Consider the following 25,235-nt stretch of genomic DNA (forward strand, 5'->3'; position numbering starts at 1 on the left):
GATTTGAGGGTTTCATCCATCCATAAATAGAGAAGTACAAAGTCCAAGTGCAAAATCAAAGGTCACTTCTTCACCCCCTATTTTTCCAATTTCACCTAATTAGCTTTACCATTATCACCTCTCTGCTTCGTGAGAGAGCTTTTTTGGTTAGGCTCGAACACCTGATTCTTATTATTGCTTTACTCCCAAACCAAAAGCCATCCACATAGCTTGCTTAATTATTTGCCACCTAAATAAACTGGCCCACTTATTTGTTCAGACTTATCTCTTCTTTTTTGCCATTTGTGTTTGCCATGTACTCGATAAATAAACATCCTCCAAAATTTCTGTAGATTTTAAGGTTTTATCCATTCACAAACTCAAAAGTACAAAGTCCAAGTGCAAAATTGGAGGTGAATTCTTCTCCCTCTGTTTCTCCATTTTCATCTAATTTGCTTTACCATTGTCACCTCTCTACTTCGTGAGAGATCTTGTTTGGTTAGGCTCAAACACCTCATTCTTTTTACTGCTTTGCTCCCAAACCAAAAGCCATCCACATGGCTTGCTTAGTTTTTTGCCACTTAAAAAAACTGGCCCACTTATTTATTTAGACTTATCTCTTCTTTTTTTCCATTTGCATTTGTCATGTACTCTATATCTCAACATCCTCCAAAATTTCTGTAGATTTTAGGGTTTCATCCATCCACAAACTGAGAAGTACAAAGTCCAAGTGCAAAATTGGAGGTGAATTGTTCTCCCTTTGTTTCTCCATTTTCATCGAATTGGCTTCACCATTGTCACCTCTCTGCTTCGTTAGAGAGCTTGTTTGGTTATGCTCAAACACCTGATTCTTTTTACTGCTTTACTCCCAAACCAAAAGACATCCACATAGCTTGCTTAATTTTTGCCACCTAAATAAACTAGCCCACATATTTGTTCAGACTTATCTTTTCTTTTTCCCATTTGTGTTTGTCTTGTACCCCATCAATCAACATCGTCCAAAATTTTTGTAGATATTAGGGTTTCATCCATCCACAAACTGAGAAGTACAAAGTCCAAGTGCAAAATTGGAGGTGAATTGTTCTCCCTTTGTTTCTCCATTTTCATATAACTGGCTTCACCATTGTCACCTCTCTGCTTCGTGAGAGAGCTTGTTTGGTTATGCTCAAAAACCTGATTCTTTTTACTGCTTTACTCCCAATCCAAAAGCCATCCACATAGCTTGCTTAATTTTTTGCCACCTAAATAAACTAGCCCACTTATTTGTTCAGACCTATCTCCACTTTTTTCCATTTGTGTTTGTCTTGTACCCCATCAATCAACATCGTCCAAAATTTTTGTAGCTATTAGGGTTTCATCCATCCAAAAACTAAGTACAAAGTCCAAGTGCAAAATCGAAGGTCAATTCTTCTCCATCTGTTTTTCCATTTTCATGTAATTTGCTTTACCATTGTCACCTTTCTACTTTGTGAGAGAGCATTTTTGGTTAGGCTCAAACACCTCATTCTTTTTACTGCTTTGCTCCCAAACCAAAAGCCATCCACATGGTTTGCTTATATTTTTGCCACCTAAACAAATTGGCCCACTTATTTGTTTAGACTTATCACTTGTTATTTTCTATTTGTGTTTGTCATGTACTCCATAAATCAACATCCTCCAAAATTTCTGTAGATTTTGGGGTTTCATCCATCCACAAACTGAGAAGTATAAAGTCAAAGTGCAAAATTAGAGGTGAATTCTTCTCCTTATGTTTCTCCATTTTCATCTAATTTGCTTTACCATTGTCACCTCTCTACTTCGTGAGAGAGCTTATTTGGTTAGGCTCAAACACCTGATTCTTTTTACTGCTTTGTTCCCAAACCAAATATCACCGAAATGGCTTGCTTAATTTTTTGCCACCTAAATAAACTGACCCACTTATTTGTTCTGACTTATCTCTTCTGTTTTCCGTTTGTGTTTGTCATGTACCCCATAAATCAACATCCTCCAAATTTTTTATAGATTTTAGGGTTTCATCCATCCATAAGCTGAGACGTACAAAGTCCAAGTGCAAAATCGAAGATCAATTCATCTCCTTTTATTTTTGTATTTTCATCCAATTTGCTTTACCATTGTCACCTCTCTGCTCCGTGAGAGAGCTTGTTTGGTTAAGCTCAAACACCTGATTCTCTTTACTGCTTTGCTCCAAAACCAAAAGCCATCCACGTGGCTTGTTTAATTTTTTGCCACCTAAATAAACTGGTCCACTTATTTGTTCAGACTTATCTCTTTTTTCTCCATTTGTGTTTGTCATGTACACTGTAAATCAACATCCTCCAAAATTTATGTAGATTTGAGGGTTTCATCCATCCATAAACAGAGAAGTACAAAGTCCAAGTGCAAAATCAAAGGTCACTTCTTCACCCCCTATTTTTCCATTTTCACCTAATTAGCTTTACCATTGTCACCTCTCTGCTTCGTGAGAGAGCTTGTTTGGTTAGGCTCGAACACCTGATTCTTTTTACTGCTTTGCTCCCAAGCGAAAATCCATCCACATAGCTTGCTTAAATTTTTGCCACCTAAATAAACTGGCCCACTTATTTGTTCAGGCTTATATCTTCTTTTTTCCATTTGTGTTTGTCATGTACCCTATCAGTCAACATCCTCCAAAATTTCTGTAGATATTAGGGTTTCATCCATCCACAAACTGAGAAGTACAAAGTCTAAGTGCAAAATCGAAGGTGAATTCTACTCCATCTGTTTTTTCCATTTTCATCTAATTTGCTTTACAATTGTCACCTCTCTACTTCGTGAGAGAGCTTGTTTGGTTAGGCTCAAACACCTCATTCTTTTTACTGCTTTGCTCCCAAACCAAAAGCCATCCACATGGCTTGCTTAGTTTTTTGCCACTTAAAAAAACTGGCCCACTTATTTGTTTAGACTTATCTCTTTTTTGTTTCCATTTGTATTTGTCATGTACTCTATATCTCAACATCCTCCAAAATTTCTGTAGATTTTAGGTTTTCATCCATCCACAAACTGAGAAGTACAAAGTCCAAGTGCAAAATTGGAGGTGAATTGTTCTCCCTTTGTTTCTCCATTTTCATCGAATTGGCTGAACCATTGTCACCTCTCTGCTTCGTTAGAGAGCTTGTTTGGTTATGCTCAAACACCTGATTCTTTTCACTGCTTTACTCCCAAACCAATAGCCATCCACATAGCTTGCTTAATTTTTGCCACCTAAATAAACTAGCCCACACATTTGTTCAGACTTATCTTTCTTTTTCCCATTTGTGTTTGTCTTGTACCCCATCAATCAACATCGTCCAAAATTTGTGTAGATATTAGAGTTTCATCCATCCACAAACTGAGAAGTACAAAGTCCAAGTGCAAAATTGGAGGTGAATTGTTCTCCCTTTGTTTCTCCATTTTTATCTAATTGGCTTCACCATTGTCACCTCTCTGCTTCGTTAGAGAGCTTGTTTGGTTATGCTCAAACACCTGATTCTTTTTACTACTTTACTCCCAAACCAAAAGCCATCCACATAACTTGCTTAATTTTTTGCCACCTAAATAAACTAGCCCACTTATTTCTTCAGACTTATCTCTTCTTTTTTCCATTTGTGTTTTTCTTGTACCCCATCAATCAACATCGTCCAAAATTTTTGTAGATATTAGGCTTTCATCCATCCACAAACAGAGAAGTACAAAGTCCAAGTGCAAAATCGAAGGTCAATTCTTCTCCATCTGTTTTTCCATTTTCATCTAATTTGCTTTACCATTGTCACCTTTCTGCTTCGTGAGAGAGCTTGTTTTGTTAGGCTCAAACACCTCATTCTTTTTACTGCTTTGCTCCCAAACCAAAAGCCATCCACATGGCCTGCTTAATTTTTTGCCACCTAAACAAACTGGCCCACTTATTTGTTTAGACTTATCTCTTGTTATTTTCTATTTGTCTTTGTCATGTACTCCATAAATCAACATCCTCCAAAATTTCTGTAGATTTTGGGGTTTCATCCATGCACAAACTGAGAAGTACAAAGTCAAAGTGTAAGATTGGAGGTGAATTCTTCTCCTTCTGTTTCTCTATTTTCATCTAGTTTGCTTTACCATCGTCACCTCTCTGCTTCGTGAGAGAGCTTATTTGGTTAGGCTTAAACACCTGATTCTTTTTACTGCTTTGCTCCCAAATCAAAAGCCATCCAAATGGCTTGCTTAATTTTTTGCCACCTAAATAAACTGCCCCACTTTTTTGTTCAGACTTATCGCTTCTTTTTTTCCATTTGTGTTTTTTATGTACTCCATAAATCAACATCCTCCAAAATTTCTATAGATTTTAGGGTTTCATCCATCCACAAACTAACAAGTACAAAGTCTAAGTGCAAAATTGAAGGTGAATTCTTCTCCTTCTGTTTCTCCATTTTCATCTAATTTGCTTTACCATAGTCACTTCTCCGCTTCCTGAGAGAGCTTGTTTTGTTAGGCTCAAACACTTGATTCTTTTTACTGCTTTACTCCGAAACCAAAAGCCATCCACCGAGCTTGCCTAATTTTTTTGCCACATAAATAAACTGGCCTACTTATTTGTTCATATTTATCTCTTTTTTTTCCATTTGTGTTTGTCATGTACCCCATCAATCAACATCCTCTAAAATTTCTGTAGATATTAGGGTTTCATCCATCCACAAAATGAGAAGTACAAAGTCCAAGTGCAAAATCGAAGGTGAATTCTTCTCCCTCTGTTTTTCTATTTTCATCTATTTGCTTTGCCAATTTCACCTCTCTACTTCATGAGAGAGCTTCTTTGGTTAGGCTGAAACACCTGATTCTTTTTACTGCTTTGCTCCCAAACCAAAAGCAATCCACATGCCTTGCTTAAGTTTTTGCCACCTAAATAAACTGGCCCACTTATTTGTTCTGACTTATCTCTTCTTTTTTCTGTTTGTGTTTGTCATGTACCTCATAAATCAACATCCTCCAAAATTTCTATAGATTTTAGTGTTCTATCAATCCACAAACTGAGAAGTACAAAGTCCAAGTGCAAAATCGAAGATCAATTTATCTCCTTTTACTTTTCCATTTTCTGTCACTTCTCTGCTCCGTGAGAGAGCTTGTTTGCTTAAGCTCAAACACCTGATTCTCTTTACTGCTTTGCTCCCAAACCAAGAGCCATCCACATGGCTTGTTTAATTTTTTGCCACCTATATAAAATGGTCCACTTATTTGTTCAGACTTATCTCTTTTTTCTCCATTTGTGTTTGTCATGTGCTCCGTAAATCAACATCCTCCAAAATTTCTGTAGATTTAAGGGTTTCTTCCATCCATAAACAGAGAAGTACAAAGTCCAAGTGCAAAATCGAAGGTCACTTCTTCTCCCCCTGTCTTTCCATTTTCATCTAATTTGCTTTACCATTGTCACCTCTCTGCTTCGTGAGAGATCTTGTTTTGTTAGGCTCAAACACCTGCTGATTCTTTTTACTGCTTTGCTCCCAAGCCAAAAGCCATCCACATAGCTTGCTTAAATTTTTGCCACCTAAATAAACTGGCCCACTTATTTGTTCAGACTTATATCTTCTTTTTTCCATTTGTGTTTGTCATGTACCCTATTAGTCAACATCCTCCAAAATTCTGTAGATATTAGGGTTTCATCCATCCACAAACTGAGAAGTACAAAGTCTAAGTGCAAAATCGAAGGTGAATTCTACTCCATCTGTTTTTCCATTTTCATCTAATTTGCTTTACCATTGTCACCTCTCTGCTTCGTGAGAGAGTTTGTTTGGTTAGGCTCAAACACCTGATTCTTTTGAATGCTTTGCTCCCAGACCAAAAGCCATCCACATGGCTTGCTTAATTTTTTGCCACCTAAATAAACTGGCCCACTTATTTGTACAAACTAATCTCTTCTTTTTTTTCATTTGTGTTTGTCATGTACTGCATAAATCAAAATCCTCCAAAATTTCTGTAGATTTTAGGGTTTCATCCATCCACAAACTAAGAAATACAAAGTCTAAGTGCAAAATCGAAGGTGAATTCTTCTCCCGCTGTTTTTTTCCATTTTCATCTAATTTTCTTTACCATTGTCACCTCTCTACTTCGTGAGAGATCTTGTTTGGTTAGGCTCAAACACCTTATTCTTTTTACTGCTTTGCTCCCAAACCAAAAGCCATCCACATTGCTTGCTTAATTTTATGCCACCTACATAAACTAGCCCACTTATGTGTTCAGACTTATCTCTTCTTTTTTTCCATTTGTGTTTGTCATGTTCTCCATAAATCAACATCCTGCAAAATTTCTGTAGATTTTAGGGTTTCATCCATCCAAAAACTGAGAAGTACAAAGTCCAAGTGCAAAATTGAAGGTGAATACTTCTGCTTCTGTTTTTCCATTTTCACGTAATTTGCTTTACGATTGTCACATCTCTGCTTCGTGAGAGAGCTTATTCGGTTAGGCTGAAACACCTGATTCTATTTACTGCTTTGCTCCCAAACCAAAAGCCATCCACATGGCTTGCTTAATTTTTTGCCACCTAAATAAACTGTCCCACTTATTTGTTGAGACTTATCTCTTCTTTTTTCTATTTGTGTTTGTCATGTACCCCTTAAATCAACATCCTCCAAAATTTCTTTAGATTTTAGGGTTTCATCCATCCACAAACCGAGAAAAGTCCAAGTGCAGAATCGAAGATCAATTCTTCTCCCTCTGTTTTTCCATTTTTCATCTAATTTGCTTTACCATTGTCAATTTTGATTCTTCTTCGATTATTTTCCCCAATATAACTGGTAGTTAAAGATACTAAACAAAATACAACAAAAAACTTTATAGTGAAATTCAATCAATCGATTTACAAAGATTCTTAGAAAAGGAATACTGATATTGAATTAAAATTGGTTGTACCCAAATAAGTGTCTTGTTCGAACAAAGCAAGTGTGGATGCAATTTTCACCACAAAAATAAAACATACTGAAGCACAAAATAATTGAAAAAAATCAACAAAAATTAAAATAAAAACCCACGTATTGAAGTTCAAGAGAGGAGAGAGAAAGGAGAAAAAAAACCACGCATTGAGATAGAGATAAAATGAAGTTCAAGAGAGGAAAGAGAAAGGGGGAAAAAACCCACCCATTGAGGAAGGAGAGCAGGCGTACTAAGCCTTTTATTGTGGGCTTTTCTTTTAAAACAAATTTCAACTATCTCATAGTGGAAGTATAGGTGGTCATTATGCCCTTAAAATTCTCTCCATAATCATAATTTGGGCCAAACTATTATCGACGGAGCAACTACTCCCTTTTAGTACTTACCAGCATCTTTTCAATTCATTCACATCATCACTCTTCAAAACATTGTATGTCATAACATGACAGTGGATGTATAAGTGGGTATTTATTTAAAACACATGAGACGTGACACCAAATTGTCTAATTTTAGTAGTTCAAATTACTAATTTTTAATTATATTCCTACTCAAGCCATCTTTTGTTGTATGAATTTTTGTAACAGGAAAGCATTACAAAGACTTACATTTAGAAGTCATATTTTGCCCTGCTATCAACAAAGGTGTGTCCTCACAATACAATCTATTTTTGGTTCTCGTTCGAAATGATAATATTGTTATAGTTCATCTTACTTTGTATTTTCACTTATTCTTCTATTTAGATTATAACTAATCTTACTTTGCATGTTTATATATTATTGTGTTTAATAGTATATGTAAGTTATCCCACACAATATAAAACATTATAATTAACTTAAAACATGGAAGAGAAAGCTTCTAAAACATATAAGTCACATCCATATGCTCTATGGCCTGAGGAAAATAAAGAAAAACTTAGAAGTAAATGGAGAGATGCGCATCACATGAAAAAAAAAACAAGTCGAAACTTCAATGCACTCACTTTCACGTAAAGAAAACACAATTTCCACACATGAATCATCACAATTGTCTGAATCACAAAATAATCATTCACAAAAGAGAAGTTGGTATGCAATGCTACCAGAAGAAAAAAAGGAGGAAATTCGGAAAAAGAAACGACAATTATATGCAACCCATAAAAAAATACAAAGAGCTCTAACTATCAATGATGGAGAATTAACCATTTCCAATATTAGTTACATGACAAGAAATCAAGCTCCATCACTTCCTTTGCATAAAGGAAAAGCTACAACAACCCATTATACATCTTTTGAAAAAGGTACTACAATATATTGTGAAATATTAGGTTGTTATATTACTGTAGATGAATTATTTGATAGGTATATAGTAACCGTGATAATTTTTATAACAATAGGTTCTTGCTCTAAAGATGGAGGTTCTTGCATAGATACGACTGCTTATTTTGATTCTCTAGACTTGATAGGTATCATTCTTAACATAATTTCATTTACAAACCAAAAAAAGAAGTATCTAAAACGGACATATATATGTAGGTGTACCCGTTAACAAACAAAATTCATCAACTCCTATTCCACACATCGCCGAAATACTACCTCAAGTAGAGCCATGCATTAACTGTGGAGCCAAGTGTAATAGCCCTGTTTTTAAGAGCCTTTATTTAAAAGCTAAATATATTTATTAAGTTAATTATGTTCTGAAAATCTTATTTTATTTGAGTTATCGAGTATGAATTTATTTGTCGTTCTTGTAATATATTTGTTATATTAATTTTATGGAGGTATTATTATATTATTTTATATATCGCGTTTAATGAGTAATTTGTGGATTTGTATTTACCCGCTTAGGAAACCAAAGTCGGTTTCTCGTTCTATTACTTTTGGATGTTGGTTTAAGGAGGTAACCAACCCCCCCCCCCCCCCTTGTTATTTTGTCGGGCCATGAATTTAACCCCAACTCCCTCATCCTCATCTCACCCAAAAGAAAAGAAAACCCGAAACCCCAAATCCTCAATCTCTCTCTCGTCCCCTGCTTCCTCCCTCGCCAGAACCGGTTGTTTCATCGTTTGTGATGTGCGTTGTCTTGGGCTTGCTGCTCGTCGGAGCTGTGCGTGTGGTGCTGCTCGCAAGCCACCACACCACTGCTGTTGTTGTTGCCCTGTTCCTCTCTCTCGTGTTGTGGTTCCTCTTTCTCTTCTATTTGTTCGTTGCTACTGCTGTGGTGGCGGAGTTGGCGCCGCCATGGCCTGCCGCTACGTCGTTGGTGCTCCACCCTCGGGTACCGAAGCTTTGAAAACCTCTTCATCCCTCTGTTCTTCGTTGCTATCTTAGCAGAGGTATAAAGTTTCTTGTTTGTATTACTAACATCTGTGATGAAAATTGAAGTCCAAAATTTATGGATTGAGAATGTTTATCAAAACCAGCTTTATCTTGTTGTTTTATTTTCATCAATGATTTCATGAGTTTTAAAAAGAAGATCAGATTAAGAGTTGTAATTTTCTTTTGATGTTGTCGTTGTAGTGGTGGTTGATTGTTATTGGGATTATTGCAGTGTTGTAGTTATTATTGTTGTTGTTTTGTTGTCGTCGTTGTTGTATTGTTGTTGTTGTTGGGGTTGTTGTTGGTGGTGTTGTGCCACTGTTGTTGGGTGGTGGTTGTCTGCAGTGGGTGTTTTTACGTTGTTGTTGTTATTGTTGTTGTGTTGTAGTGATTGTTGTTGAATTGTTGGATTGAGTCTTAGGTTTAATTTAGATTTATACTCTAGTGAATTATTTCTTAGTTGAGTAAGTTTGAATTCATTTCCTTTTTATTATTATTACTATAGTTGGAGTGGTTATGTTTGATGTTAAGTTTAAGAGTTATCAAAATGGGTTTCATTAAGTTTTATTCTCGAATTTAGTTTGATCAGTGTAGTAGGTTGTTTTAAGAAAGGTTAATTAGGTTCGTTGATTAGATTAGTTTCTTTAATTGAGATTTTGTGAGAATGGTTGGTAATTAGTCTTGTCATTGTTATTGAGGTTAATAATGGAGGAATGTTATGGAATCAAGAGAGTTGATGGGGTTATGAAGTTCTCAAAGTTCTTATTGTCGGAGCTAAAGAATGGATCGCGTATGAGGTAACTTTTATGTTCAGTAAAAATCATTTACTCATGCCCTTCTGTGTATGGATCTCTCTGTTATGTTTTTGATAATTAAGTTTGTACTATGGCCATAGATATGAATGTGATGATGAAATGTCATTGATCGATTATAAATATGCAATTGGTTTGTTGGCTTAGTTTATAAACTGAAAATAGAAAATGAGCAAGGTATAGGTGGAGGATGGTTACTCTTTTGACCTGATATGATCAGCTACGCCTCATAACGAAACTTGTGGGTAGTATTGCTGGGCTCCATAACGAACCTTGGAGGCATCGTTTGTCCAAATCCCGTACTTGCCACTGATTTGTTTAAGAGAATGAGCTATGCCAGTGTTATAACGAGATGAAATGATTTGACAAATAAAAATTTTATAACAGGATGAAGTAAAGAGTACGAGTTTTCCACTCATTTTAGAATCTTGTTTGTTTTATATTTCTTCTGTGAATTTGCAGGATTGCTGTTGTGAGCTCGGAGTTGGAAGTGGCCGGAGCGAGATTATGATTTGGATTATGAATTAAGCTTGTATTTTAGATAGCTGATTTGAGATTAGTTATTTATATTTCATTGTATATCATTTTCAGAATTAAAGTGGAATTATTGATGTAATTAAGATTATTTTTCCACTGCGATATTATTTAATTAAGAACTAATTCTAGTTTATGGATGTCGAGTGTGTTTCGCTGGCACCTCGGAAGAGCGGGTTGTTACACCAAGAGATTTTATCATGAGCCTAAACACTTTTGTTGTGACGATGGTAACATAGCACTAGCTTTGAACAATGTTCCTGAAAAACTTTACACCTTATATACATCTAACCAAAAGAAAGCAAATCATTTCACAAATATTCACGTACTTATAAAAATTCATTTGAGTTCACCTCCTTTGGTGTTATATATGATAAAAAATTGTGTAAAGAAATAAAGGAATATACACTTTTAGAGTTCAAGGACAAGTCTATCACTTTATCAATGAACTACTTCCAACTGATAATGAACCAAATTATTTGCAGTTGTATTTTTATAATACAGATAATGAGATCGACAATACACTAAAAGTGTCAGAAAAAGTGAATGCCAGATGTCAATCCTTACTCCAACTTCTTCAGAGTTCTAAAAAATATCCCAAATTTAGAAGACCAAAAAGTTATCATAAGATCTGATCCAACTTTAGACCAACGAACATTTAAAGCTCCAACAACATCACAGGTAGCTGCAATATGGATTGAAAATGATGAATCAATTGAACTTAAAGAACGAGATATTGTCGTAATAGAGTGAAATATTATTATGGTTGTTATGACCCACTACAATATTCATTATTATTTCCTTTTGGAGATATTGGATGGCATGAAGGCATAGCAAAGATAAATAAAAAAAGAGGAGATTCACATTGTCACGATAATTTAGGAAATGATTACAATGAGATTATCTCTTCTAAAATACTTTTTCAAAGGGAAGAAAGAGGTACGTCTAATCAACATCATTGTAATAAACTTATTTTCGCTTCTCCTAGATATTATTAATTATACCATATATCATTTCTTTTCCTACAGTGCTTAATAAAGGAAAGAAAACAAGGAACACTGTGTCATGTAGGGAATACTACTGTTACAAATTTCAAATTCGGCCTTTTAAAAAGGAAATCATCCTACATTCTCGACGTCTATTACAACAACTAGTGGTTGACATGTACATAAAACTAGAAACATCTCGACTAGATAATTTTAGAAACCGTCAAGAAGAAATTCAAGCAGAATTATACCAAGGCATTATTGATAGTGTTTCTATATGTGAGAATCGTGGTTCAAAAGTCGGAAGAAGAATAATTTTACACGCTTCATTTACTGGTGGCCCTAGAGATATGCGTCGCCGATATATTGATGCTATGACTTTAGTCCAAATATTTGGTAAACCTGACATATTTCTCACTATGACTTGTAATCCTAATTGGTTTGAAATACAACAAGAATTGCATTTTGGAGAACAAGCACAAGATAGGCCCGATCTTGTAGTAAGAATTTTTAAAGCTAAACTTGAGAAGTTAAAATTCTATTTATTCAAAAAACATATTCTTGGACAAGTAAGTTCTCACGTGTATGTAGTGGAATTCCAAAAAAGAGGATTACCACATGCTCATTTTCTCATAATTTTACAACCTACATATAAATTAACTTCCCCTGAATCATACGACAAAATTGTATGTGCTGAACTCCCAAACAAGGAACAAAACTCACTTACACTCACGTGTTGCTAAACATATGATACATGGCCCATGTGGCTTTTTAAACAAAGCAAATGTTTGTATGACAAAAGAAGGTCGCTGTAAAAGCAAATATACTAAAGACTTTTGTGCTATAGCAATCATGGAGAAAATTCACACCCTAGATATAGAAGACGAAATGATGGTCAACTTGTAAAAGTTCGAGGTGCTAAATTAGATAGTAGATGGGTCATTCCTTATAACCCTTTTTTATTGGCAACATTTGATTGTCATATTAATGTTGAAATATGCTCAACAATTAGTGCTATGAAATACTTGTATAAATATGTATACAAAGGATATGATCGAGTAGCGTTTAATTTATTATCCCAACAAGATAAAACTGATATAAATGAGATTAATGCATTTCAATCAGCAAAGGTGAATTTCTGCTCCAGAGGCTATGCAGAGGATTTATAAATTCGTTGTATATGAAATTCATCCCCCATCATTAATTTATTACAACTACATCTTGAAGATAGACAATTTATCACGTTCACCAAACACACTAATCTAAATAGCATTATAAATACCGAGTCCCTCAAAAACAATGCTAACAGAATATTTCGCTATGAACAAAATTGATTTAAATGCAAGTAAATTGCTATATAAAGACTTTCCTGAGTTTTATGTATGGGATAAAAAAAGCAAAACATGGAATCTTAGAAAAGAACGAAATGTCGTCGGCCGAGTTGTAACTGCTAATCCAATAGAAGGTGAAAGATACTATTTGCGCTTATTATTAAACCATATTAATGGTGCCACTTCTTTTAGGGCTTTAAAAATCATTAATGAAAAAGAAGCATCCTCATTTAAGGAAGCTACCTTACTAAATGGATTATTAGAGACAGACACTTATATTGAGCAATGTCTTGAAGAAGCTTCTCTATTTCAGATGCCATACTCATTAAGAATGCTTTTTGCTACATTACTAGCATTTGGTAATCAAAAAGTCTTATGGAACAAGTTCGAAAATAAATTAAGTGAGGATTTTAAATACTCCAATTTACCAAAAGAAACTATAAGAATAAAAGTTCTCCAAAGTATTAATTCCATATTAGAATCAATGGGAAAAGGCGTAAACAATTATCCTTTAATAGATGGAGCTACCAATTTAAAAGAAAATCTGAAAACAAGTAACGAATTAGAAGATTAAACAAATATCATAGTGTCTGAAGAAGATCTGCTTTTGGTGTCCAAACTGAATAAAGAACAAAGATATGCATATGACACCATAATGACAAAAGTACTATCGAACCAACATGAAGCCTTCTTTATCGATGGCCTGGGAGGAACAAGAAAAACTTATCTATATATTGCCATATTAGCTACTTTACGATTACAACATTTTATAACTTTAGCATCAGCAACATCTGGAATTGCTGCATCAAATATGCCTGTGGCAAGAACTTGTCATTCGCGATTTAAATTGCCACTTGACATCGATAACACAACTTGTGATATAAGCAAACAAAGCAATACCACAAAGCTTCTCAGGGCTGCGAAATTAATTATATGGGCTAAGGCTTCTATGGCCAAAAGGCAAACTATTGAAGTAGTTGATAAAATGCTAAAATATATCATGGAAACTGATCTACTTTGGGTGGTAAAATTATTGTATTTGGTGGTGATTTCCGGCAAGTTTTACCCATCGTTCCAAAAAAAAAGAAAAGAAGAACAAATTGATGCAAGTTTAGTAAGATCTAAAATTTGGCCCACATTACAAAAGATCAAATTAGGTTAAAATATGCATGCAAAATCCGATCCTCAATTTTGTGAATTCCTTTTAAGAATATGAAATAGAACCGAACCACAACCAATAAATGACATGGTCAAACTCCCATCTTCAATGATTGTTCCGTATATTGACGCAACAACTTCTCTAAATACGCTAATAAAGAGTGTTTTCCCAGATATAAACATGGCTACAATAGATCAAAATGTTATTACAAATCATACCATTCTAACTCCTAAAAATCAATCTGTAGATGATATTAATGAGATTCTCATAGAGAAATTTCCAGGAAATGCTATAATATATCATAGCTTCGATAAAACTATTGATCCAATAGCACAAGAACATCATGAAGACTTTTTAAATAGTTTGACATTAAATGCTCTACCTCCTCACACCTTTGTATTAAAACCTAATTGTCTTGTAAACTTGCTAAGAAACATAGACCCCTCAAAAGGTCTTTGCAACGACACGCGTTTAATTATGTCGTCGCTTAGATAAAAATGTAATTGATGCTGAAATTGATGTTGGGTATCACCGTGGTACAAGAGTTTGCATGCCAAGGATTCCTTTACAACCTTCCAAAAGTGATAAGTTTCCCATACCCTTTAGAAGAACACAGTTCCCAATACGCTTGTGTTTTGCTATATCTATTAATAAAGCTCAAGGTCAAACTCCTGAAAAAGTCGGGATATATTTACCCCAACCAGTTTTTTCACATGGACAACTATACGTATCATTATCAAGAGCTAAGACTGCAAAAGCCGTTAAAATTCTAATTAAACCACATTCAACTGAAACAACTGACTATTACACAAAAAATGTTGTCTACAAGGAAATACTAACTGAAAGTGCAAAAAATTAACAAGTGTTCTATGTATGTGGTACAACCAATAATATTTGAACAATAATATTTCTTAGTAAACTAGATTATCTTTTTATGTACCTATACAAATATTAAACATCAATTTTATGTTCGATCCTCCTTTCCGTTTGATTTTCTAGATAAGTTTATGCACTTGATGATTTCAAAAAGTTAGTTCCCTTCTCTAATTCATACATAAATAGTTGCAATAACTATTACACTCCTAATACTTTCTATTTCCATGCAGACTATTAAGATGCCGATGCAATATCTACCTATAAAAGAGGTAACTCCTCATACAAAGAAGCATTGGGCAACAAAGCTGTAAGTAGTAGAAAAGCCTTACCCACATTACTCAACAAACACATCAAAACATTTCCAAAGACTTGTTTTTGCAGATAAAGAGGTAAGAACAACACAATTTATAAATATAATACTTGAATATGCATGTTTTATCCAACATAGTTTTTTCTTTCATTTTCAAGGGTACAAGAGTTCAAGTTGTGATTTTGGTGCTGATGTCGAGTTGTTTACGAACACTCTTAAACTTCTACATAGGTAGCAAATCTCAAATGCAATTATGAAACCCATTGAACATAAACACCATATTATGCCTCATGTTAATCAATGGATAATAAATGCAAAAACCCCTATTATTGAGCTTACCGAAGACGAGGAATCCTAAAAAATAACACCTTCTTTCAATCTGGTTCCCTTTGGCGATCTTTCCAAATATGTTGATTCCCTTTCTCAAGTTGGTAAGTTATACTTTTACTTTTCTCCTATCCCAATTATGAACGTATTATCCTTGCTTAAATAATTGGTAAAATTTCATATATTTTGGGTGTGGTGTTGGACATACTTAAAACAAAAACCATCAACACCAACAATGGACCATCAACAGTACACGAGTTTGTCCTCATAAACCACAAGTAAGCTCCTTTCTTTATATCTTCAAATATCCTTAAAATGCATGCATATTTCCCCACTTAATGCATACACTACTATATGTGACACTATTATAACAGGGAAAAACCAATCATGTTGACCATGTGGGAGCCGTTTAAAGATAATGAAGGTGCAGCTATCGCAAATTAAATGCACAAGTGGACAATTATCCTTGCCATGCGATTGAAAGTCGTATCATACAATGGTATGACTAATATATTATCATCTTTACTCAGTTAAGGATCTATATTATATTAATTAACAAATATTTCTTCCTCCTTTTGTACTCAACCAAAGATCTGTCTCTTTTAACAAAGTCCTTACCATCATTTCTTATAAACCCAGATGTTATTGAAGCAACTACTCTCCGTACATGGTAAAATACAACTTCCTATTTTTTTTTGAAAATACAAACTCACCAATCTTATGACAACATTAACGCAATTATCTATTACTTATCCTTCTTAGGGTCGTGCAAAATGAAGAAATGTTGAAGGAAATAAAATCAGACAAAAAATTTCATGGCAAAACAATGGAGATTTCACAGATTAGCAGCATCCCCAAGTCTCCATATATTGTACACTCCTTATATACCCAAAACTCCCCTAGAAAAATAATAATAACTAAAGAACTACATTTCTTTGTTCTCAGGGTGCAACATTCAAAATCTCAGCATTCCCCTCATTAAAAGTGCAAATCAAAAACTCTGGTACTTGAGCTGCAACAATTGCCGCAAAGGCAAAGATGCTGAATATTTGACAAGCTATCCATGTGTTTACTGTGGAAAAACCAGTATTGCAGAACCCATGTATTCTTAATTTACAAGAAAAAAAATCCATAGAATACACTTGCAAAAAAAATAATTCTATACATATTTCACATAAACATAACAGGTATTACTTTCAAATTGAATTCGAGGATACTTCTGGAACATTGACGGCCACAATTTACGGAAAATATGCTGAAAAAGTTTTCATGCTTAACCCAATCTCCTTGATGAAAAAACAAGATGAGGTATGACCTCTTTAATTATTTCCCATGTCAAAACATACTTCTTGTTTGTTTCTACCTTTTTAGTTACAGAAAATATAGTTCATATAAGAATGCATGATAAGTTAGTTTCGCCTTTGAGCTTTGTTATTCCAAACATAATTCCACCACTGAACCAACTTACCATATTCTTCCACTTACAAGATGCAGATTTTGATATCTCCTCTTATGACATACTAGTGGACAAAAAACAATACATATTTCTCGTAAAATGCAACAGACGTGAACCCTCAGAACTGAAGTTCAATGTTGTGTCAGTCTCTGACATCAAGGAAGCAACTTGTTGAAGTTTCAAAGACATAGCAATGTAGATAATCAGTACATCTCTGAATACTTGAAAATTTCAGAGCTTTTGTAACATCTTAACACTTGGCTTCATAGTTTTATGCGCGTATATAGTATGGACAAATAAATGTAGGTGGAGCCAACTTTGATGATGCAAGTTTCAGCAAGAAGACTTGAAAGAGATAACAAAGTATATAACCAGTACATCTCTGAATACTTGAAAATTTCAGAGTTTTTGTAACATCTTAATACTTAGATGACTTCATAGTTTCATATTCATATATACTATGGACAAATAAATGCAAGTGGAGCTAGCTTTGAAGATGCAAACGTTAGCGAAATAATGTTATCTTGCTAAGATATTTTGGCATGTATATATTAAAACTTCTGTATGCTTGTCTACCCATAACTCTACTTCCCAATATTTTCTATTTTCTATTTTCAAACACTTACAACATTATGATTACAAATAACACCGCCCATAACGAACCCGTACAGTATGCACGGGCATAGTCCACTAGTATTATATGAAAAAAGTGGGTGAGACAATCCAACCCATTAGTCCATTTAAGTCATATTTTCCATGTTAGTCCCCGAACAAGTCTACTTCACGGCTCACGCCCGTTAGTTATTCGGATATGCGTCCATTACCTATTGAATCCGAAAGCAATGCCAAATTGCCAATAACCCGTTTTGGCGGAGTACCGTACTAACCGTAGTGCGTTTTAGTTTGAACGTCGAAATTCATTTTTCGCCTTCACAAGGTAAAAGGGTTTTCAGTTTTGTTCAGGAGTTTGGGGTTTAAGCCTTAAGGTAGCAGAAGCCTTAGAAATACCCCTTGAAAAAACATAAAAATGGTGCTATCAAACAAGAAATTGAAGCAGCAACTACGAGCTAAATTTGCAGAAATCTCTGTCTCCAAAGACCCAGATTCTAACAATCCGAAAAAACCAGAAACCCCTGAATCTCTGAAACAACTTCTGAACTCAGCAACCCAGAAACCCAACTTATCAAAGAGAGAGAAACGCAGGGAAAATTTCACTTCTTTGCGAAATAGTGGCGAAAACAAGGATACCCATGTTGAGGGTAATTCTAGAGGGAAGAAGAGGAGGAGAGAGAAAATGGGTGTTGAAGATGGGGGAAAGTTAGAGGTAGAGGTGGGTGAAAATGGTGGTCAGATTCAAAAGGTGAAAAAAAAGAAGGAGAAGAAGAAGGAAAAGAAAAGTGGGGGTGATGTGAAGTTGGGTGTGAAAGAAAGTAGTGATTTGAAGAAGAAAGAAAAGGAAGCTGTGAAGAAGAAGAATAAAAAGAAGAAGAAGAAGAAAGCGAAGATTGAGAAGCAATTCGAGGTTGAAAATGGCGGCGTTTCGGACCAAATTGTTGCTGAAACTAGGTATTGTTGATAGTAAACATAGTAACATACCCATTTGGTCAGTGTTTGGTATATTGTGCACTTATAAGGTTTTGTATTTAATTTTGTTTGTTGATGTTGTTTTTATGAATTTGGACAAATTTGAATGGTTTTGATGTGAATTATTAGTTGTAGAGGGAGCTGTAGAGTGCCTTATATAGTTGCTGTTTTGGTTATTATGTTTTACAGTCAAGAGAATGAGGATGATAGTAAGAAAGTTTATGTTGGAGGGATGCCTTACAGTTCAACTGAGGACGATATATGGAATTACTTTGATCATTGTGGTGCCATAACTGAGATTGATTGTATGAAGTTCCCAGAGAGTGGAAAATTCAGGGGAATTGCTTTTATCAGCTTCAAGGTACATTTTTTTTTATTTCGATTTTTTTAATGATCATTTTAGTTTGATCGTGTATTCTGCTCGTGATCACCTATTCTCGTTACAATTGAAATGATATTTGTTTCTGCCGATTTTGTACCAAGTACGCAAAAGTATTGGGAGCCAACAACAAGAACAATATACTAATTTGATATGAAATAAACAACGAATAATAAGAATATAAATAAACGATTTAAGAATGCAAACAATTGTTGATGCGGAAAACCCAAGGAATGGGAAAAAAATGCAGGTGATACTCTTGATCACCAATTAACTATGGAGATGTCGTAGTCGATGAAGGCGTTTGAGTACAATTTACAAAATAGCTTTGTAAAGTATTAATGGAGATAGTGAGTGTGTTTGCTATGGATTACTGAGGGTTAACGACAGCTAGAGAGAGAGAGTATTAATTAGAGAATATTCAGAGTTAATGGTTGCTAGTGACTCCTCATTAGGTTACAACATTTACCTATTTATAATCTAAATATATTAATTATTCCGATTGACTTGTCTTCCTTGGATGTAGGATATGTCACGCCCTTCTTGTAACTGCCTCCCTGCTATTTTCTCAATCAGTTAGCATAGTGGGACCTGATGTAAACCGTATGTTCATATGATAACCACTTTTTCTTGTCTCTCCACTTCAAATTTTATATTTGCCGCCAACATGTAAGTTCTACGGCCCAACAGCTGCCCCTAATTGATGACACTTGCTCAACCGCTTGGAGAAGTGGCAACAATTATATACCCCAAGACTTCTCCATCTTTTGTATATGCACACGCCTCCTCCCCTTATATGGCTTCAGGTACGTTGTTTGTTCATTTCGGACGCCGTCACTCTGTCTTTACTTAGTTTCCTTGCTTATTTTCATGCGCTGTCATTAGAGAAACCCCACGTCTTCTAAGAGCAAGTCCCCTAGCATCGCCATGTTTTGAACGTGTGATGCGATACGATGCGGCCTTGTTTTGACACCATGTGTTACGATTGTTGTACATCAGCTCAGACCATGAGATATCCCTTGGACCCACCTAAAATGCGTTTTTTTACACCTTTACGATGCGGAATGTATCGGTTCGGTAGATTTGAAAGCCTTCTCAAACGATATGACGAGACCTTGTTTTGATACCATGCGTCCAACCAAAGAAAGGCTTAGTGTGGAGGAAGATGCTACTTGGGCTTAGTATGGAGGAAGATGCTACTTGTTTTAAAATTACATGGACATGGGCATAACTATTCCTGTGTCAATCTAGATTACATATATTTCATGAAGTATAGGAAGTATGGTGACTAAGATTTTTTGGAAGACAAGATCCATGATTGAAGGGTGATGGATGATGGGGTAAAAGAGGAGGAAGGAAAGTTTTGAAGGGATTTGCCTTTAAAGTTTTGTTGAAGTGGAGGAGGTAGAGTAATTATAACCTCAAGGTTTATACTACGAAATTGTTGAAGAATAAGAGACGAAGTCAAATGTAGCGGGTTAAAATTTGTAAATCTCAAACGGAGGGAGAACCTTTATCGTTGTTCTTCTACCATGACTTTCCTCAAACTCAAAACATATTACTTCCTCCGTAACAAAACAACGCAACATTTGCCATTTTCGGGTGTAACACAAAAACTGCAACAATTTCATTTCTTACAATTTTAGGTAAGTTTTTTAGTATGAAATTGCCAAAACGCCCCCAATTATGAAGATTTAAAGATCATTAACAACTAAACTTAAAAAACATTAACGCTAATTATTTCACCATGATTTAACATCATCAACCTTCCTCCACCGCTGACCTCACCAACCACCACCTGCCAAGCTGCCACCAATCACCAACCACCCACTGCCTACCTCATCACCCAACGCCTACCTCACCACCAACTGCCGATCTCACCGCCAACCGCCAACCGCCAAATCGACCGCCACAAGTACCAAATTGATCGCCACAAGCACCTACTTCCACCACCACAATCATACCACCAAATCGAACGCGATTTCGTGGTTTGGCTTTCGAATTATCTAGGTTTGATTTCGTCCGATTTCGTTCGATTTTCTGGGTTTGTTGTTCGAATTTTCTAGGCGCTCGTGGCAGGGTGGTGGGGAAAGGTTCCCTCGTTCGCGCCGACAAAACCATCGCAGGTGGTTGGGAAAGGTAAGCGGGTGGCGATTTGGGTTGATTTGGAGGTCAATTTGGGTAGAAATAAGGTGGTGGTGATGAAGGTGGTGTTGCGGTGGTTGTGGTGGCGGTGGTGGTTGTGGTGACCGGTGAAGGTTGTCCGGTGGTGGCCATGGTGGTTGGTATGTGGTCAATTTTGATCCACTTTCTCTGTCCTCACAAGCCTAATCTTACCATGTACTCTAACCAAACCCCTAATACTCCATTAAGAAAAACTCCATAGGAGTCCCTTGAGAGGAAATGTTGCAATTTTTTTGTTACGGAGGAAGTATTAAAAATCTGGTAAGTGAAAGCAAAGGAATGTGTATGAAATTCAGGTTGGTTTCTGGAAGGTTCTGCATAGGGTAAGTGGCACTACCTCTAAGCCATGAGCAAAAAGTTGTATGTTTATGGGCTATCTTGCTGTTCACTTGGCACGCCGATGGCAAGTGGCATTACCTCTGTTACATCTTTTTGACTATTTTGTTCATGCAATAATGGGACTGATATACTGTACTTTCTCCGTTTTTTTTACTTGCAACACTTTCCTAAAAGGGAAATAATTACTTACTTGCAACACTTTCTACTTTTGCTTTTCCTTTCTATCTATCTCTCTCCAATCACATTGGGCCCTCTCTTTTTCCTCTCTATCTCTCTCCTACCCAAATTTTGCATTGGAGTTGATGAGAAAAAAAGTGTTGCAAGTAAAAAAAACGAAGGAAGTAGTTTCTTTCCGTTTGTGGGGTGGACTACCGGTTAGCATAAGTTTTTTGTTTCCTTCATACCATGGGATTTGCAGATGTTATTTTTTTTGTTTGGTTTAGAATGAAGTAAAATAAGATCTGCATACTCCTACTTACTTAGGACTTGGTTTCACATGAGCCAAGCTACCATTTTTGTAGGGCTGCAATGTGTTCTTTATTATCAAGTTTAGGTGAATTGAATACTTTGTGTTTACCAAATTTCTTAGTGAGATTCAAGCCTTCTTTCATCTTTTTACTGATTTCGAGTCATTGGTGACATTCTTATTCAGCCTGAAACTTCAATATCTTCTGAGTGTTAACTTGTCATCAAACCCCATTTTTTGATTGTTGTCCTTAAAGATATTATCAAATCAGCATCTACATTGGGGTTGCTTGCTTTTGCCTTGTGCCTTGCAAATATGCCCTCTTAAAGACGAATGTTGGTTAAGGCATTATGTCAAATTTATTTCCTCCTCCAAGAAAGATGTGAACACTTGTTGGGATACGTAGTTTAAGGTGATAACTTGTGTGGTTATCACATGTTATTTTATTGAAAAAGTAGATGTGATAGTAGTTGGTGGGATAATTGCTATTGGAGGAGAGAGAAAGTTGGGTAACTTTTTATTGATAAAGGTAGAGTGTGGGCCAAAAGAGTATAAAAAAAATAATATACTAATAGCGGTACCATACCGAAAATGGAAGTTTTCAAACTAATATGGAACGAACATAAAAAGAAACTGTTCAAACTAATATGGGACTACAGACCTGCCACCAACTCTGCCTAACCAACCTAACCAACCTAACCTGCTGCCGCCACCTAATTTTCCTCTTGCCTTTACCCAGCAAGGCCCGCAGTCCACCTCCCTCTCCTTTATGAACCATCACCTACTCCATTTGATGAATTCAGCCATTCACCATTAACTCCCATTAGTTTAGAAAATGAGTTACTGAAATAACGAGCTAAGCCCTAAGCAGCCTAATGGACTTGTTTATGGGTGAATTGAATTTTCATTGACTTCGGTTCCAGCCCTCCAAAAAGTTGGAAACTGATAAATTCAAGTAGGAATCAAACAATAAAAAAGACGAAATTTATTTAGTTTCATCTCATGTGCATATATACTCGAAACTGCAGATTTTTGAGCCCTCTTTATCCTTGGATAATGGTTTGGAGGCAAACAATTTTCTTGGTTTTAGGTCAATTCTTAGATATATTGAGCATGAAGATTTAAGAAAAATGTGAGTTGTGTTAGTTGTTGCCAGGCCGTGATTGGGTCGTCAGAAAGTGGAGGTACAGTGGGTAGGAGAGCTGCTTTTTGGTGGTGGAAAGGGGTTAGAAAGAAGGAGCTGAGAGGGTGGGGAGATGGGAAAGACAAGAAGCTTTAATAATTATTTTACTATAGTTGATTTTCCTGAAAATCAAGAGAACTTCTGAATAATTCAGAAAACTTTAGAATAGTTTAGAAAGGTTAAGATAAGTTTAGGAATCCCTTACTTTAACCGAAGACTAGAAACTCTAATGCTTGAGGAAGAGGCTAAATGAGGAATTAAAAAAATGAAGGCACTGAAGAAAAAAAGGTTGACCTAGAATATAACATGCTGAGAATTGGTTATGACCTACTAGGAACCGCTTAGAGTTGATGCAGCTAAGATGTAGGGACTTCTAAGCTTTGTCGGATTGGGACTTATCCACACCTTTGATATGACTTATCAAGGATACACAACCCATTCTCCTCCCCACTCAAGCTTCGACCCTAGAGACATCATGTCAGAGAGAAACTCTTATCTCAGTAATTCATTTTCATTCAAACCTGCCTCTGTACAACTTAAGCACAACTCCATTTGTAGAGCTTGCTTAGATGAAGAGAGAAAACTGCTACAGCACATTTAATTATTCAAGGCAATTAAAGACTATAAATCTGGAAGAGGAAACAGTACTTTCAGTGTCTTGGCTGCTGGATGATTCGACTACTCTTACTTCTGCAGATTTGCATGCATGAGGCCAGTTCATGCTGCTCTGTGATGAGTGTCGACTCAGCTCCTTATCTAGCGATTTTTTTTTTTGGCTCTCAAGGCTTTGATATCTAATATCAAATTTCAATCTTAATTGCTTTGATTGCCTGATTATAATAATCTGTCTTCAATACCCAATAGCATCCAACAACATAGCATAACCCCATTTATGGCAGATTTAGCCGTCGTACATCTCTAAGTTAAACAGTCCAAACTCCAAAGTTGAGCTTACATGGTTAGACAAATGTGACCTCAATCATCTAGATTAGAAAATTCCCTGTTCCTCAATTTCACTTTTTCTGGATATTATGTTAGATCTTGAATCAATCGCTATCTTTCACTGCAAGTTGACCCGCCCCCCTCTTATCACTGATTGCATTATCTTTATAAGTTCCAATTGTTCTTTCACTTCCTTGCAGACAGAAGAGGCTGCTAAGAAAGCTTTGGCACTTGATGGGTCCGACATGTATGTTAATTTGAATATGCTCCATTACTCCCTTCTATTAAATTCCTTAGCTAGAAAAACTTTTTCACGTTATGCATACTCTCAAGTCATTTTGCTCTCATCTCAGGGATGGCCTATACCTGAAAATTCAACCCTACAAGAGAACTCGCACTGCCAAGTCACCACACTTTTCTCCAGCAGTCATAGAGGGCTACAACAGAATATATACTGGAAACTTATCATGGGATATCACAGAAGATGACTTGCGAAATCTCTTCTCGGAGTGTAGTATATTGTCCATCCGATTTGGTGAGGATAAAGAGACTAAGGAATTCAAATGTTATGCTCATGTGGACTTCTCCGACAATGATTCTCTTATGAAGGCATTGAAGCTAGATCAGGAGGTAGTCTGTGGGAGGCCTGTGAAAATAAGTCGTGCAGTCCCTCCAAAAGGACCTCTAAGAATTCCGGTATCTGCCTCGTCTGCTGCAGCTACCTTGTCTGCGGCATCTACCTTGTCTGCGGCATCTGCGTCAACGCCACCAGTGGTGCAACCTCAAGAGATTAGTACTGTAGTTAGCTTGGCAAAGCATAGGAGGAGGACTTGCTATGAATGTGGTGAACGAGGTCATATATTATCCGACTGTCCAAAGAAACAAGCTTCTGATCAAACCAACCAAAATGCTACTTAAATTATGATTGCAGATACGTGATCATCTCCAACCATTTACTATGGAGATGATTATAAGAATATCAAAAGTTTTAGAGTTTGCAATTTATACAATTTTTTTGTGCGACTATCTGTCCAATTTTGCATTTCCAAAAGTGCAGATTAGATTGTATTCTGTGAAGAATTAGTTGATCTTTCCTCTTTGCTTGGTTGATAAAGTTTTTTAATTCTACGAAATTTGAATGACAAATACTTTAGGTCTCACCTTTCGAAAAAGGTAACAAAAGGAGAATAAAATATCAATTTT

General features: G+C 35.8%; 1 protein-coding gene and 1 long non-coding RNA gene across 2 annotated transcripts; both read left to right on the forward strand.

Moving 5' to 3' along the window:
- Positions 1-8,774: 8,774 nt before the first annotated feature.
- On the forward strand, positions 8,775-10,650 carry LOC104886963 (uncharacterized). Its single transcript, XR_789273.4, has 3 exons — positions 8,775-9,181; positions 9,863-9,961; positions 10,439-10,650. It is a non-coding gene; the product is annotated as an uncharacterized LOC104886963 (long non-coding RNA).
- A 7,138-nt stretch (positions 10,651-17,788) lies between these two features.
- Positions 17,789-25,165, forward strand: LOC104886962 (phragmoplastin interacting protein 1). The gene is made up of 4 exons (XM_010671528.4): positions 17,789-18,521; positions 18,729-18,900; positions 24,233-24,279; positions 24,386-25,165. Exons 1-4 carry the CDS (start codon positions 17,983-17,985, stop codon positions 24,948-24,950), a joined length of 1,323 nt encoding a protein of 440 aa, XP_010669830.1. The 5' UTR covers positions 17,789-17,982; the 3' UTR covers positions 24,951-25,165.
- Positions 25,166-25,235: the final 70 nt, after the last annotated feature.

This window comes from Beta vulgaris, chromosome 2, assembly GCF_026745355.1.
Source record: "Beta vulgaris subsp. vulgaris cultivar EL10 chromosome 2, EL10.2, whole genome shotgun sequence".
In the NCBI taxonomy this organism is placed as follows: domain Eukaryota; kingdom Viridiplantae; phylum Streptophyta; class Magnoliopsida; order Caryophyllales; family Amaranthaceae; genus Beta; species Beta vulgaris.

What these genes read in the sequence shown, in the direction of transcription:
- LOC104886962 (XM_010671528.4), top strand. Translation starts at nt 17,983, where the DNA reads ATGGTGCTATCAAACAAGAAATTGAAGCAGCAACTACGAGCTAAATTT. An exon ending in TTGCTTTTATCAGCTTCAAG is followed by an intron (nt 18,901 to 24,232) that starts GTACATTTTTTT and finishes ACTTCCTTGCAG; the next exon opens with ACAGAAGAGGCTGCTAAGAA. An exon ending in GCACTTGATGGGTCCGACAT is followed by an intron (nt 24,280 to 24,385) that starts GTATGTTAATTT and finishes CTCTCATCTCAG; the next exon opens with GGATGGCCTATACCTGAAAA.